The sequence below is a fragment of the Rhincodon typus genome, chromosome 10 (assembly GCF_021869965.1).
Source record: "Rhincodon typus isolate 14 chromosome 10, sRhiTyp1.1, whole genome shotgun sequence".
NCBI classification, from domain to species: Eukaryota; Metazoa; Chordata; class Chondrichthyes; order Orectolobiformes; family Rhincodontidae; genus Rhincodon; species Rhincodon typus.
The window spans coordinates 42,006,010-42,023,474 of record NC_063341.1 but is presented as its reverse complement, the minus strand read 5'-3'; the positions used below and the strand labels follow the sequence as shown (position 1 = coordinate 42,023,474).

The following is a 17,465-nucleotide window of genomic DNA, read 5'->3' as shown; positions in this document are numbered from 1 at the left end:
AAACACATGTTGCTATGGTAATGTCAAAAATCTACATATGCCTTGGTATCAAATTGACCTTGTGGATAATCATCTCAGTTATGAAAATGTGCTGGCCTGGGACATACATGATTTTTCTAACATCTCAAATCCAATGTGTTCAAACTTCCTTTTGAAATTTTAAATTTCAACCACTTATGGAATTTCCTTTAAAATAGTACCTTGTCCAGAAACAATTATTAGCTCAAAGTGCATATGATTTAAGAATATTCTGAAAGGAATAATCTGAGAACAAATTTCAGAAACTGTTCATATTTCCAAGACAATGACAAGTAGTCTTTGATTGTATATTCCTTGATAAAGAAATGTCCTGAGCCCACAACTAAAAATTATTTAAAGTTAAACACTATAATCAAAAGTGCAATTCATTTAAAGCTACAGATCAATTTTAAGTAGGTATAAAAGTTTTGCCTGAGGGCAGACAGTTGAACAGGTTTAAAAAATAGCCAGTAAATGAATGCATCTTCTTTGAAGGGATAGTCATCGTATATTAATTTTCACTTAAGTGCTAAAAAATACATGAGGTTTGGACGGTTATCCTGGAGCAAAAGATGTTGAGAGGAGATCAAATAGAGGTGTACAAGATTAAGACAATTTTTTATAAGGTGGATGAAATAAAATTATTCCTATTGGATGCAGGTGCGAAGTCCAGGGGACATATTTTTAAGGAATTGTCAAGTGGTAAGTAGGGAATGTTTTGATAAAAGTTCTGAAGTCGTAAGTGGCAATGATCTAGAACTCACTGCCTGCAAGTGTGGTGGAAACAGAGATGATCAATAATTTCAAAAAGAAATTGGACAGGTTCTTGAGCGACACAAATTTGCAGGGTTGTGGGAATGCAGCTGGGAAATGGAACTGATTAGATTTTTGTATCAAGGTGACTGGCACTGACTCAATCAGCTGAATATCCTCCTTCTGTACCATAATAAATTAATGACTTGAAGTATTGTGATGGTTTTTTTTAAAATACCAGGCACTCAGGAAAAGATTTTTTTTCACCGTATAACATTGCCACAAAGAACCTGTAGCTTACAACTGTTTGAACATTGGTTAGGTGCAAAGTGGTCACAGATTGTGTTACCAGTGGATATTTTGTCCCGTAGGACTCCTAAAGAATCAAATTAGGTGATATCTAAGAATGCATCGTCCAGATGGAAATGTGCTCCGTGTATTATTTTCAGTCAAACATTAGATGAGAAATCAAGGAGGTTTACATGGAACAAAGACCATGCTGAATTTCAGTTTGTAACAAATACAAATATAGTAATATAATGACAAACGTGAGGCTTCAATTGCAAAAAACTAGTTCCTAACAGTAATGAGAGTTACAGGAAAATCTATTTGGAATTAAGGGTGAGATTCATTAACCCACAAATGGAAAACAGGCTGTAGTAAGCTGTGGGGTCGTGTATGTCTGGAATCAATTGGGTAGATCAAGTTTAGCTTGCATATTGTCTATGGTATTAGTGTCTCTACAGAGACTGATAATTTTTAGAGTTAATAGCTGAGAGAATATGTCAAGATTTCACGTTTTAAGATGTTTAGTTCAAAGTGTATTTTGTCATTTGTCACTGCAAACATTCTCTTAGTAGGTTATTTATACTTTAAATGACAGAACAGAATACCTCATTTCTTATTTGTCTAATTGACAAAACACATTTCACAGGCATAATTTATGCTATCCTTTATATTGGCATTCAGTTTTCCCAAATCAATTCAAAGTGACTTTTTCGCTGAGCATGGCAACTCCCAATCATAGAACTGCTTTTCTCTGGAGATCCTCCTCCTAGTCCAAGCTAGATGACTTCCAATCTCACTTTAACACTGCATGACTTTATTGTTTTATTCCTGAGCACAAGCTACCGTTCCATTCCTGAGTAACAAACATTTCCTTTTCTAGCTGCACCCCTTCTCCCAAATCCAGGCAGACTGAGAACACTGTCTGTGAGCTTCAAACATTGACTAGGAAAACCTATAACCTGCTTTTGTTTTTACAATGGCTTCCTCTATATCCTTCCCCAAAACAATGTGGATCACATGTACTTGTATTCAAGTAGACATGCTATTTAACTATGTTTCTCACTTTAGTTGTATAAATAAAGGGAAGTTCAAAGCACAAATGTTTACAACCTGACATTCTGAACAGTTCGGGGACTTTGGAGACTCACATTCTACTCTGTTAATGCACATGTTGAAGCCATGTTTCCAAGCATAAAAACCTTCCATGTTCTTCCCAGTGAAACAATCCCCCAAGCCTCCCTTTGATCTCTAACAATCAAACTATGCAGCGTTCTGTCAGGCAGACTTAAGAACAGTTCACATGACCCCTTTCCTTTCCCCCAAATTTAAGGACTCTATGCTGATTCTGAGACTATTTTGGCTTTGACTTGGTTTGGTGGAGTGATTCTCGCCACGAGGTTGAATAAGTTTTCTCGCCGTACTTTTTCAAACTTGCTGCATTATTTGGTGTTTCAGCAACATGGTGAGTACCATACCTGAAATCCACCCCATCTTACCATGTGCCATTCCCAGAGCAACTCGCCACACACCAGAGATCCTGGAATTGGCCAGCATTCCTGGTGCCAGCACATTTTTAAAAGGCTATTGTGCATCAGATAAGCACTGTCAGCCTGAAAGTGCTCTGCATAATTCCAAACATTTGCCTGGACATGACAGACACAGAGAAATTGGCAACATGCTTTTCAAGCAAGGACTTGGAGCTTCTGCTAGCCAAATGGTATACAGGTGGGACTTCCTCTTCCCATATGACCAGCAGTAAAGTCACAACACCAGACCAGGCAAATCTGATCTACAGTTGCTGACTGAGTTAAAACACTCTTGTCTGCCTTGAAGAATGCACTGCAAAGTAGGAAGCAGGTCAATGACCTTCTCTACTCTGCTAGCATAAATGCCAACATTTCTCTCCAATAACTCATGTTCATGCTTGCTCTGTTATTGTATCCACTTCCCACCAAGACTCAGGCTCTACTGCCCTCACTAATGTACAAAGAACAAAGAAAATTACAGTACACAAACAGGCCCTTTGGCCCGCCAAGCCTGCACCGACATGCTGCCCTAAAACAAAAAACTCCTACCCTTCTGGGGACCGTATCCCTCTGTTCCCATCCTATTCATATATTTGTCAAGACGCCCTCTAAAAGTCACTATAGTATCTGCTTCCACTACCTCCCCGGGCAGCGAGTTCCAGGCACACACCACCCTCTACGTAAAAAACATGCCTCGTACATTACCCTTCAAACCTTACCCCTCGCACCTTAAACCCATGGCCCCTGGTAACTGACTCTTCCACCCTGGGAAAAAGCTTCTGACTGTCCAATCTGTCCATGCCCTTCATAATCTTGTAGACCTCTATCAGGTCCCCCCTCAACCTCCATTGTTCCAGTGAAAACAACTCAAGTTTCTCCAACCTCTCCTCAAAGCTAATGCCCACCATACCAGGCAACATCCTCGTAAATCTTTTCTGTACTCTCTCCAAAGCCCCACATCCTTCTGGTAGTGTGGTGACCAGAATTGAACACAATATTCCAAATGTGGCCTAACTAAGGTTCTATAAAGCTGCAACATTACCTGCCAATTTTTAAACTCAATGCCCCAGCCGATGAAGGCAAGCATGCCAGATGCCTTGTTGACTACCTTTTCTACCTGCGTTGCCACTTTCAGTGACCTGTGTACCTGTACACCCAGATCCCTCTGCTTATCAGTACGTTTAAGGGTTCTGCCATTTACTGCATATTTTCCATCTAGATTAGACCTTTCAAAATGCATTTTTCCAGATTAAACTCCATCTGCCATCTCTCTGCCCAAGTCACCAACCGATCTATATCCTGCTGTAACCTTTGACAGTCCTCATTGCTATCCGGAATTCCACCAACCTTTGTGTCATCGGCAAACTTACTGATCAGACCAGTTACATTCTCCTTCAAATCATTTATATATATTACAAACAGCAAAGGTCCCAACACTGATCCCTGAGGAATGCCACTAGTCACAGCCCTCTATTCAGAAATGCACCCTTCCACTGCTACCCTCTGTCTTCTATGACCGAGCCAGCTTTTTTTCCATCTTGTAAGCGTACCTCTGACCCCGTGCGACTTTATCATCTGTATCAGCCTGCCATGAGGGACCTTGTCAAAGGCCTTACTCTAGACAACATCCACTGCCCTACCCTCATCGTCACTTCCTCAAAACCTCAACCAAGTCAGTGAGACACAACCTCCTCTTCACAAAATTATGTTGCCTCTCGCTAATGTGCCCATTGATTTCCAGGTGGGAGTAAATCCTGTTTCGAAGAATCCTCTCCAATAATTTCCCTGATGACGTAAGGCTCACCGGCCTGTAATTAGCTGGATTATCCTTGCCACCTTTCTTAAACAAAGGAACAACTTTGGCTATTCTCCAATCCTCTGGGACCTACCCTGTAGCCAGTGAGGATACAAAGATTTCCCTCAAGGTCCCAGCAATTTCCTCCCTTGCCTCTCTCAGTATTCTAGGGTATATCCCATCAGGCCCTGGGGACTTGTATATCTTCATGTTTTTCAAGACCCCCATACCTCCTCCCCTTTGATCTCCACATGACCCAAACTATCGACACACCCTTCCCCAGACTCATCATCCACCAAGTCCTTCTCTATGGTGAATACTGACGCAAAGTACTCATTTAATACCTTGCCCATTTTCTCTGGCTCCGCACATAAATTCCCTTCCCTGTCCTTGAATGGGCCAATCCTCTGGCTGGCTACCCTCTTATTCTTTATATATGTATAAAAAGCTTTGGGACTTTCCTTAATCCTGTTGGCCAATGACTTTTTATGACTCCTTTTAGCCTTCCTGACTGCTTGCTTAAGTTTCTTTTGACTTTCCTTGCTTCGTGTGTTCCCAGCCTCCTAGCCTTGATAAATGCTTCCTTTTTCTTTTTGATTAGGCTCACAATGTCTCTCATTATCCAAGGTTCCCTAAACTTGCCATACTTATCCTTCATCTTTAAAGGAACGTGCCAGTCCTAAATTCTGAGCAACTTACAATTGAAAGACTCCCACATACCATATGTTGATTTGCCCTCAAACATCTGCCTCCAATCTACATTCTTCACTTCCTGCCTAATATTGTTGTAATTAGCCTTCCCCCAATTTAGCACCTTCACCTGACAACTACACCTATCTTTATCCATCAGTACCTTAAAGTTTACTGAATTGTGATCCCTGTTCCTGAGCTGCTCCCCTACTGAGATGTCGACCACCTGGCCAGGCTCATTCCCCAATACTAGGTCCAGTACAGCCCCTTTCCTCGTTGGACTATCTACATAATATTTCAAGAAACCCTCCTGGATGCTCCTTACAAACCTTACCCCATCCGAGCCCCAAGCACTGAGTGAGTCCCAGTCAATACATGGGAAATTAAAATCACCCACGACAACAACCCTGTTACTTTTACATCTTGCCAAAATCTGCTTACATATCTGTTCTTCTATCTTCCGCTGGCTGTTGGGAGGCCTATAGTAAACCCCAAACATTGTGATTGCACCCTTCCTGCTCCTGAGCTCTACCCATATTGCCACAGTGTATAAGCCATCCGAGGTGTCCTCCCGCAGTACAGCTGTGATATTCTCCTTAACAAGTAGTGCAACTCCCCCACGCCTTTTATATCCCCCTCTATCCCACCTGAGACATCTGTATCCTGGAACGTTAAGCTGCCAATCCTGTCCCTCTCTTAACCAAGTCTCTGTAATTGGAACAACATCATAGTTCCAAGCACTAATCCAAGCTCTAAGTTCATCTGCCTTACCGGTTACACTTCTTGCATTGAAACAGATGCACTTCAGTCCACCAGATCTGCTTTGATCAGCAACCATACCCTGCCTGCTCTTCCTCTGAGTCTTACTGGCCCTATTCTCTAGTTCCCTTTCAGTCCATTTGCCTTTGCATTGGTTCCCACCCCCCTACCAAGCTAATGTATGCAACACCTTCTCCACTCACCCTGATCCACCTTCAACTGCAACACCACTAACCCTGCAGACGTTCTGTATTGTGTACTCACTTGCTTCAGCAGTTAGAAACCTCCACATTTGCACCAACAGTAATAGTTGTGCCACCACTTTCATCATTCCAGGAACAAATCAAACATAATAGTGCCAACAGACGCATAATGGGTGGTGCCCGTTATTCAGCTCCTCAGCGGAGGGGGAAGGCAACATCAGGGTATTGAGCTTGATGGTCAGCCATGATCATATTGTATAGCACAGCATGCTTGAGAGGCCAAATGGCTTACTCCTGCTGCTATCATCTATGTTCCTATGTTTTCTATTTAGTGAATTTTGTTTCACCAAGAGAATGCATTACGTGAAAGGATGGTAGAGATAGAAACCTGAAGAAGTATTTAGATGTTCACTTGAAGTGCCTTAACCTACATGGCTACAGGACATGAAATGGAAAGTAGGATTAAACTTCTCAAATAGTTTTTCTGTGCCATTAATTTCTATGATTCTATTTAGCACTATCATTCTAACATACAAACTATTTGTGGTGAATTCTCAGCATTCCATATTCTAGTGCAGCTTGAATCACATATTGACAGATCTATGTGAGCAGCAAACAAGATGGGTGGAATTTTAATCCTTCTCTTGTGGCGTGTTTGGAGGCAGGGAGGACACTTAATATGGTGTGTGAGTACCCACACCTTCTGAGGATGTCTTCCTTATCAAAATTAGGTCTGGGGTGGGAAGACCTGTGGCTAGACATCTCAACTAGCTGCAAATTTGAGGCTGTTGAGTGGCCATTTGATCGCCATTTAAGGTCCTCATCCTGCCACCGGTGGTATCAACTCAGTTGCAGATGGACTTGTTGTCATGCAGTGTGTATGACAAGCAGTTCACAGAAATTTACTTATGGTTTCCCTGGGATTGGGGGTCTCCTCATTCAAAGATGCTCAGTGCCTGGTTGAGTAACCCGGTACCAGGAATGGAGAGCTCAGTGAGTACCACCTCATGTCCTTGCTGGAAACCCTCCTCTGCTACAACCACCACATTCTACAAAATCCCACCCACAATGACATCTTCTGGTCAGTGAGATATTCGTCTCTAGGGTTCTTGAACCTGGGATGGCCCACCAGTGGCCACTAAAGCGCCCTGGGGGCATATAGTGGGCCTTCCCATTGGAAATAAGAGGAGTCTGTTGCAGGCTGTTGAATGAATGACGATGAATGAATGAAGAACGATATATTGTCACTTGTACACTACATATTAACAACAGAGTAAAATACAGTGAAAAGCTTCAACTGTTGCCACAATCCGGTGCCATTTTGAATATTTTAAGAATAAAAAGATAAAGCTGAAAGAGGGTCCACCTTCGTTCCGCCATCTCTACCATGAGTCCTGAGTCCGAGCCAGATGACCAAAGACACCCGTGCCACCACCTCTCTGCTGCCTGTGCCGGACCCTCCAACATTGGAGTCGCTACTCTTCAAACACCATCTCTTTTTTGCTGGGCCCATATTGGCAACTGACCACTGATGCAGGACCTACACTCACCCTGCAACCAGGAGTCCCTGGCACCGCTGCTGCCACTGCCTTGCTGATAACCAGGAGGCGTGGTTCCAGGCCTAGCACAGCCAGAAGCTGCTATCACCACTATTCCAACAACCAGGAGCCCCCGCTCTGGGACTACCTCGACCAGGAGTCCTTGCCACCTTAATGATGCCTGGAATCCCCACTCTGGGCCTACCACAAATAGGAGTCCTTAGTTCCGTTGAAGTCACCACCTTGCTGATACCTGGGGTTCCTACTTTGGGCATACCACAATCAGGAGTCCCTGGCTTTACTGCCAGGCCAAGAGTCTCACTCTGGCCGCTCACTGACCTATGTTAGCTCCTGATCTGGTAATGTCTCACTTTAAAAAATCATCTTGGTTTTCAATCCTTCCTTTGTTCTCGTTATCTTTGTCATCACCTTTTGCCTTACAATCCTTCTCTAAGTTCCTCCAATTAATTACCAGTGTTAATTGCTCCATCATTGGTGGTCATGTCTCCATCTGTCGAAGTCCTAAGTTCTGGAATTCCCTCACTATATCTTTCCATACCTCTAACTTTCTTTCCTTCTTTAAGACACTCTTTAAAACCTAACTCTTGCACCAAGATTTTGGTTCTTTATCCTAATAAATGACTCGGTGGCAGTGTACTCCTATCAAGTGCATTTAGATATTTTATTATGTTAAAGATTCTTTAAAAATTCACATTGTTTTTGTCAGAATGCATGTTGGTCTAAGGCAAATCAAAAGGCTAATGTTCAGCACAACTCATTTAAAGTAATACCATAAGCAGAGGTTGCACTAACCAAAATTTTATTTAAAGATGGAGATGATTACAGAGAATGATTTAACATGTCCTTGTTAATTGAGGCTAGGAAAACATTTCCAGAGTTAAGTAAGTTAACACAGCAGCTCAAACTGAGGTTGAGGCTGATGGAGTTCTGGATTGTTAAATACAAAGTCTAATAATGAAGACATCCTGGGAGATCTGCAGATGAGGGATATACCTTTGTTCAACAGATAGTAGTACTCCCTACATATTGTCAAGAGATATTGGGAGTAGTGCAGAAAATTCTTTTGGCAGGATATGTAGGAATTTGGAAAATTCAAACATCAATAAGAAGACATGCTGCTTGGCCAAGACTTAATAAGGACATGACATAGTTCTGTAAAACATGCCATATAATCATGTAGTTGGAAAACATCAATATGTAGTCAAACTTACACCTTTAATATCCATAACAGTTTTTGACATACAATACAGCTAAGTGTTAGTAGATTGTGGAGAAAATGAAGCAGGCCAAAAATATATCGTAATGGACATGACAGCCCAATTTTACAGCTAAGGTGTGGTGGGAAAATTAACTCAGTTGTTTACACAGTATGGGCTACAAATTGTAATACAATCTGATCAAAGTTCTAACTTTATGTTCAATTTCTTTTTCAAGACATAAATTAGCAATTTGGGTATAACATAGTGGTAGTCTACTGCCTATAATCTTCAAACATCAGGAGTTTTTGAGAGTTACCATCAGATTCTCAAAACAATGATTAAGGCCCATTATTCAAATGTCCACAAGATTGGGACAAAGAATAGATTTCATACTCTTTGTTACCAGATTTACCCAGATGACTCTAATTATTCTATTAAAATTGATCTATGGTCATGAGATTAAAAGGTTCATCAAAATTGAGGAAGGAAAAGCTTTTATGGCAAAAAGATGAATCCTCAATGACCATGTTTCCAGACAGACTCACGGGAGCGTGCAAAGTGGCCAAGGAGCATTTAAAAGCTTCACAGGCAAAGAAGAAAGAATACGCATATACAATGAGACTCTTTTCTGTTTGAAGCCGTGTTCTTGCCTTTACAAGATGAATCTCTGAAAGTGATATTCAGTAGTCCATACAAAATAGTTGAAGAGAGTTGGTAAAGTGACATATCTCATAGGTAGGGGGTCAGTTAACTCAGGAGGCTGGACAACTGGTTTGACACTGAGTGACGCTGACAGCATGGGTTCAATTCCTGCACTGGCTGAGATTACTAATCTTCTCAAACTCTGCCTTCACCTGAGGTGTGGTGACCATCAGGTTAAACCACCACCAGTTGTCTGCCTGTAATGAGAGAGCAGCCCTATGGTACTTTAGGACAATGGCAATTTTACTTTATTTTATAGATACTCCTGATCACAGGGAAGAGAATCAGCTATGTCACATGAATGGTGTTAATTCCATGTCATTGTAGGGAGCAAGATAAGACCGAGCAAGTATGTTAGGTGGTGAAAGTAATGAAGGATGACAGGTACTGTAAGAATGAAGTAGAAGGAAAAATATACAGCTCGCAAAGATAACATCCCACCATATAACTCACCAAAACTGAACACTGGGACAGTAGATGGTGAATTCCATATTAGAGAGATAAAGTTACTTCAGAAATTCAAGAAAATTTGTGGCAAAAGCTTAGAACTACTATGATAGGCAGACATGTTGTGGATTTTGGGGAAGCAGTGCCGATGAAATAATATCCTTATCAGTTAAGCATGAAAAAAACAAGCTTAGGTGCTAATGGAGATGCCATACACGCTACAAACTCACTTGATTGAATCTAGTCAAAGGAGTTGGAGTTTACAGGTGGTGTTAATTCTCGAACTGGATGTGTCAACTATATTGTGCCTAGATTACAGATTAAATGCAGTAATGAAAACAGATTCATACCCAATTCCTTAGTGAGAAGGTTTTCTGAAGAAGGGTCTAGGCCCGAAACATCAGCCTTCCTGCTCTGATGCTGCTCAGCCTGCTGTGTTCATCCAGCTCTACACCTTGTTATCTCCTTAGTTAGAAGATTGTGTTGATAGGGTTGGCATTGCTTCATTTCTTTCCAAGGTTGATCCACCAAAGGGATACTGTCAAGAACCATTAACATCAAAAGCTAAGGAGTTATCAACCTGTGTTCAACTAAATGGATTATATTAATATCAATGGAATGGGCTGCCAGAGAAAGTGGTTGAGGCTGTTACAATAGCAACATTTAAAAAAAACATTTGGGTCGGTACATGGATGAGAAGTGTTGAGAGGGATATGGACCAAATGTAGGCAATTGGAAGTAGCTAAATGGGCACCATGGTCAGCATGGACCAGTTTGGGCTGAATGGCCTGTTTCCATGCTGTATTACTCTATGACTCTGAGTGATGGCTATTTGGATTGAAAAATGCCCCAGCTGCATTCCAAAGACTTAAAAATCAAGTTGCAGCCAAACTGCCAAACTGTGTACTTTATTTAAATGATGTATTATCAAGTTATGTCTGCAAAAAACATGTAAAGTAACTACAAGATTTGTTTAAGCAACTGCAGTTAGTTGGCTTGGTAATATATTTTGCCAAATGAATTTACAAAAATCTGGGACATATCATAGGGCAAGTGTTGCTAAGAACATTGAAAGTGAAGTTTCTTAGAGAATTCCCTGTTTCTAAGCCTTAATAGGAAATCATACAATTTCTAGGAATGTGTGGATTTTTTTTGGAAATTAGTGGTTAACGTCAGCACAATAGCTATACCTTTTATAGATTTGTTATTGAAGCAGTCAAAGATTGTGTGGTCAGCAGAGTGCCAAGCAGCCTTTAGGATGTTGAAAGTAATCCTAATAAACCAGTGTTGGCCACTCCTGACTTTATAAAACCTTTTAAGATGTCATTTGATGCTAATGATTTGGCGGGAAGTGCAGACTTATTGCAAGATGCTGAATTGGGAATAGAGAATCCAGTGGGCTATTTTTCTTAGAAATTCAACCAGTATCAGAAGAAAAACTCTGCATTGGAAAATGAGACTTTCAAATTTCATTGGCTCTTCAACATTTTGACGTCTGTTTGTCTTGGTTGTATTGAAACACTAACATGCTCACCATAACCTGCCAGCTTTATAGAGAAATTTTAGAGTCAAAATACAAGATTGTTTCAATGGAGCTTATTGATTCAATCATTCAATGTAAAGAATGTTCATATTGATGGAAAAACTAATGTAAAAGTGGATGCATTATCTAGGGTATGATTGTACGGAAATTGTTTAAGAATTTGAGAAATAAATAGCAAGAAAATGTTGAAATCTTTTTAAGGAATGAATGTGTGAGAATGCAAGTGATTTGTTTTCATGTTATATTGTATATGTGTAATGTTTTCCTGGTAATGTAATGCATTTAAAAACAGAAGTTTATTTTTTTAAGGGCGGAAGAATAAGAGGCCAGAATACCAGGATGATTTTTGCAACTTGAAAATTAAGTATTGCCTACTTTCAAACTTTTAAGTTAAGGAAATTTTGCCTCACAACAGCCCCCTGATTGGTTGACCTGCAGAGTGTTTAAAAAGTGTAAGTGCCAAGAGAAGCAGAGTGAAGAAATCATCCAAAGCCTGCAGACAGAAATATCCATCTCTCCCTTTCTCTCTCCATGCGGGGAAGATACAGAAAAAACAATAAAGCTCACAAGAAAGAAAAGATCTAAGTACATGTGATAAACCATTGAATTTAAGAATGACAGTCACTCCACCGTTTACAGTGTGTCATAATTGCGAAACTGAAAAGGACTGTGAGAAACATAACTTTCCACCTGGTGGTCTGGACTTTTAATCTCCAGAATTTTATTGACTCAGTCTATATTCATTTTTCATCTGTTTAAACCATTTGTCAGTTTTAATCATCATCAAATAAGTGTGTATCTTGAATTGTGTAAGGTTATAGTTTAGGTTGCATAAATCCAAAATCCTTTCATTCCATTCCAGTTGTCAAAATTAAGTGTGAAAAAGTAAAAAGGTGATTTTTGAACCATTACTGAGGAAACCTGGAGTGAATTGCTTTTCGCTCTGATTAGCAGTTAGATAGATAATTTGGTCATTTTAGTCGTCTCATTGGGATTTTATACATTTATACATTATGTGATGAGCTTGTGGAACAATGGGGCATGATTATTGGGGCACTCTTCCCAGTTAAGTCATGACACTACATCGATTTTGCAATGAGTACAGACACAATACAATCTGTGTATATGTAATAACCAGGATGAATAATTAGTTTGCAGAACACCAGAAGGCTTTTTGGTTACATGAATGCTTTTACTGTGATCTCCAGTTATTTCTTTGAAGCAGTCAGGCAGCCAAAGTACTAACAATCTTTTTACCTAGGCAGATAATAGTTTAATGGTTGGCAACAATTTTACTTCCTTGTTGTACTTTCAATTCAGCTATTTTCACACATGACCACAGCTAGAAATTACATTTTTGCCTGACAACTGTTGCACTATTAATGTTTTTAATATACAGACCTGCTATCAAAGTGAAATCTTTGTCATCTCATTCATGGATAGCAATCTTTTGTGTTTCAGGCAGGTGAAATGTCTTTGCAACATGATGTGCTGTGCAAAACAAAACCCTCCATTTTAAAACCCAGGTACTTGAATTGTTGGAAGCTCCGATTTTGTTACAAAATTGCTATAAGAGTACCATTATGTAGAAACAGTCATGATCAATGATAATAACATTTCCAGCTGTGCCACACTTTAACCTATTTTTGATCAGCAATCCATAATTGCCTCGAGCAGAGATGATGTTTTTGCTGCTGACTTGGCAATGGTCAATATTGAATATGTGTCATGTCTCCTTCCCATTCTTTCAACCTAGCTATCAGAAAAGTGATGTTTAAGTTTATGTTGGAAATCATATCCTGTTATCTATAGTAAAAATACTTTTTGATGTAATATTGAATACTTATGAAATAGAGTTGGATGTCTGTATCAATCAAATCATGCAATTTGTACATCCATTGCTAATACAGGCTCCTCGTATGATTAGGAGAACAAATATTGGAATTAGTTATTTTGTTATGTTATTATGTTATGACAGGTGCTAATATTTTTAAGTATATCACAAGCTAAAATATAAGTTGTATGATCTGCCACCAGAGGCCCAGAACCATCAGATGGGATGGTGTTTGTGACATCGGGATTATGGGAGAAAGGACAGGATTGCAGCCAAGGATGAAGGGATGCAGGGTCCCTTGGTCACAGAGTCCCCGATAATGAGGGAACTCCCACACCACCCATGGAAGCTGGTAAACTAGTAAATCTGGCAGCATTTGCTGAGCAACCCTCTGAGGGCATGGGAAAGCTATGTTACTTCCGTTTCTTCCCATGAACATCAATAAATTGTGATGTACTCAGGAATAATAATCCTCCATTATGAAGAAGAGACTCTGGATCTGAAATGTTAATTCTGATTTCCCTCCACAGATGCTGCCAGATCTGCTGAGATTTTCCAGCAACTTCTGTTTTTGTTTCAGGGATAATAGGTGTTAGTTGAGCCATGAATAAGACTGATTGACATGCTGATTCAGGTGACTGGGAGCCCTGCGTTAGCCTGATCTCCCCCCTGATTTACTTGAGTATGTATTTTTTTGCTGCCTGGAAACTGATGCTGGGCTTTTCCCTGATTAAGTGAGCCTGGCTGCCATGTTTCCCACCATAGTTGGCTGCATGAAATCTAGCCTGCCATTTTCTTCACCAGTATGAAAGAGAATTAGTTGGACCTCCTTTTAAACAGGTTGATCTTCGATTGGCCAGCTTTTTCTAAGTGACTTTGAATGCTGCAAATTTGAAGGCAGGAGCAATGATTAGGATGAGAGGCTGCTGGGTGTTGAACTCACTACCTTTCCTGTCTCTGCCTCGATTAAGGCCATGATGTGGAGGTGCCATTGTTGGATCGGGGTGGACAAGGTCAGAAATCACAGTCAGTTGGACTATAACCTGGTGTTGTGTGATTTCTGACCGATTAAGGCCAGGTAGAAGAGTCATGGATGGCCTTCTTGCCACACCACCTACTGAAGCCCTTAAGTGAGCAATTATTGCCTACTTAAGAGCCTTGTCCCATAGACTCTTATGGCACAATGGCAGTGTCCCTACCTTTGAGCTAAGAGGTCTGCGTTCAAGACTCACCTACTCCAAAGTTGTGTAATAACATCTGTGAACAGGTTGATTAGAAAATACAAAAAGACTAGGCAGTGAAGCACAGTATGGGGACTTGGGAAACAATCTCTGTTGGATTTGCTTATAGGTTCCCAGGAGGCATCCTACATTCAAAGGCATTCAGTAACTGATCAAGGAATCAGGCATTAGGAAGTGAGGCTTACTGACAGGTAACCACTGTCTTTGCTGTTGATTCCTTCTCTCTTCCTCACACATCCTCCACCAATGCTTGCATTGGTGCTACCTGAAGTATAACACCTGATCTCTCATGGTATAGCATCTCCCTGAAGTGGGATTTTCACCCCCGGGTTCTGGATCCTGAAGAAAATCCTACGTTAGCTATTTAAGTTTTTGAGCTGCATTTAATACTGGTGGACCTTCCACAAAAGCAGTAATGTGGTCTGTCAGCAACTGTCCATCTAACAGGTGAACCTTAAGTACAGTCCTTCCTGTCTATTAGCTAGCCTACATTTTACTTTAAAAAACACTATCCATGTATTGCAATGTAGACAGTGCATTAAAGATTTGACTATCAGAAAAAACACACACTGTCTGGTAAAAATGTTCTAACAAACTGTCCATTTGTCTTTTAGCAACAACGGCGTCTTGACCTCTTGACAATAACAAACCCTGGTGAGTAGAAAAGCTGGTTCTTCTGCTTTGTACAAACACTATCTAAATGTGGGATTTTCCCTGACACTAAGTGAAATAAACTGTTCCCCTGACAAATTTTACATTGCAGCAGGTGACAGTTATATTGTAAGTAGCTTAGCCCTGAGCAGTTATATATCTTTGGAGCTGCCCATCTGGACCTTTAGTCCCAGCATTGTTGGGTTGATTTTATTCTGTCTGATGTTATGCCTGGAGGGGAATGAGTTTTTTCTTTACTTCATACTGTGGACAAACCACAGGCAATGTGTTATAAAACTCCATGTTTTAACACCATGCTTTATTAATACGATAAAAGACATTCCTAGTAATCTGATAAATTTCAGTTGAGTAAATACCTGATAAATCAAAGTTACTGGAAAAGCCCAGCAGGTCTAGCAGCATCTGTGGAGGAAAAAACAGAGTTAATATTTCGGGTCTGGTGACTCTTCCTCAGAACAGATGCTGCCAGACCTGCTGGGCTTTTCCAGCAATTTGTTTTTGTTCCTGATTTACTGCATCCACAGTTCTTTCAGTTTTTACCTGATAAATCAATATATTTGCTGAATGTTTTGAAATTTAAACCCTGAAACTATTCTCTCCTGACTTGATATACTAACTTCTGCATTTAAATAATTTTAGCTGTTATTTTCTGTTCAATTAATTGTTTTTGGATTAATTAAATCATAGTTCTTGTTTATAGTACAGATTACATGTAAATATTAGAACTAAAAACAAAACTGAGGAGACATAATTGGCTGAATTTGAGTTATTTTGTAGAATGTCCAAATTGAATTTTTTGGATTCAGTTTAGGTAGTACTTCTAAAAATTGTGCCTCTACTAATTTACTAATTCCTCACAACATATTCACAGTCAATTTACTGGAATTTGTGCAATTTTGTCCTTCTTTTGCTGCCCACAACTTGTGCTAAAAAAATTATATGTATCAATTATTTATTGTGCAGGTATTAATGGAACTAAGAATACCAGTTAACATCTATAGCAAAGCAGCAAATGTTTTCCTATTTTTCTTTAGATGATAATGAATTATTTTTCCTGAAATTTTAAATTGTAAGATATTGCAGGAAATATTACAGATTATGTTTTGTTATGTAAGAAGCTGTTTTGTACAGTGAGGCTACACAATATTGTGTAAGGTTGAACTTTTGTATAATCAGATATCCATGCACTGCAATTAGGGTGTTGCATCATTGGAAATATGGTGAGGCGGGAGTTCCACCTGCTGTGACATTGAGGTGCAAACTATGCTGTAAATTTATTTGGAGCCATGTCGGTGGCATGTTATAGGAACAAGTATTTAATCTGCGGTTGCTTAAAATGGCAGTGGCAATGGTGGAGAAAACGAGTAAACTGGCCATTGGACACCTATTCTAGTAAAAATGTTGAATGAATGCTACATCTATGTGGAGATACCACAAACCATCTTGGAGGATCCGAGATAGATGGCAGCAACAGATTTCAATGCACTTCCTGAGAAAATCTGGGAACCATCAGCAACATCTGTAAACAGCAGCAATATCTGCATTCATGTATTCTGAGCAGGGAGACTTCTGAATGAGTCTCTACAGCCAATTTAAATAATTTGGACATTGAATTTTAGTGCTTGGGATTGTTTGGAGAGAACTCTGGCCACAAGACTTCTGTCAACTTTAGGGTAACGATCATTCAGTCTCAAAAGTTTGCTCCAGAGACAGGTGTACAGAATCTGGAAATGTTGTGACCCTGAAACTCAGTCAGGGAAAACTGCCCTGGTCCACATGATTTTAATTTTTAGATAGGGTGGTAGGAAGTGGCAGGGTTTGTGCGCATACTGTAGTTGGGACCACCACCCCTGGAAACAGTGCACTTTCAAAGCATACTGGCCTGAGATGGACTGGTTAGCCACCTCCATGTTCCAGTTAGAATATGGACTTTGAGACCCAAGAACCCTCAGCCCTTACATGCCTCTCCCCTCATGCACCATCCACCATGACCTTTCATAACCTTCTTGCCATTCTATGCCTCTCTACCCACCCTCATAGCACCCTATAACCTCGATGCCAATTCATGATGCTCCACTTATCCCGAAGGTTTACTTGACTGCTGCTTTTTGGAATCAAAAGCATTCTCTGAGCCACTAGCTCATCTTTATTCTAAGCTTTAATATGATCAGGTCATGGCTGATTTCTAAAATTGGAGTAAAAGCTTTTTAAAAATCCATTTAGTTTTCATTTTCTT

The 17,465-nt window shown here is 40.1% G+C and overlaps 1 protein-coding gene across 1 annotated transcript in view; it reads left to right on the top strand.

Annotated features, from left to right (window-relative positions):
* agbl4 (AGBL carboxypeptidase 4) overlaps window positions 1-17,465 on the top strand; it is a 690,087-nt gene that overhangs the window by 357,933 nt on the left and 314,689 nt on the right. The window contains exon 6 of the mRNA XM_048602285.1: window positions 15,172-15,211. Coding sequence (XP_048458242.1) covers window positions 15,172-15,211 — 40 coding nt within the window. The remainder of the gene's footprint in view (window positions 1-15,171; window positions 15,212-17,465) is intronic.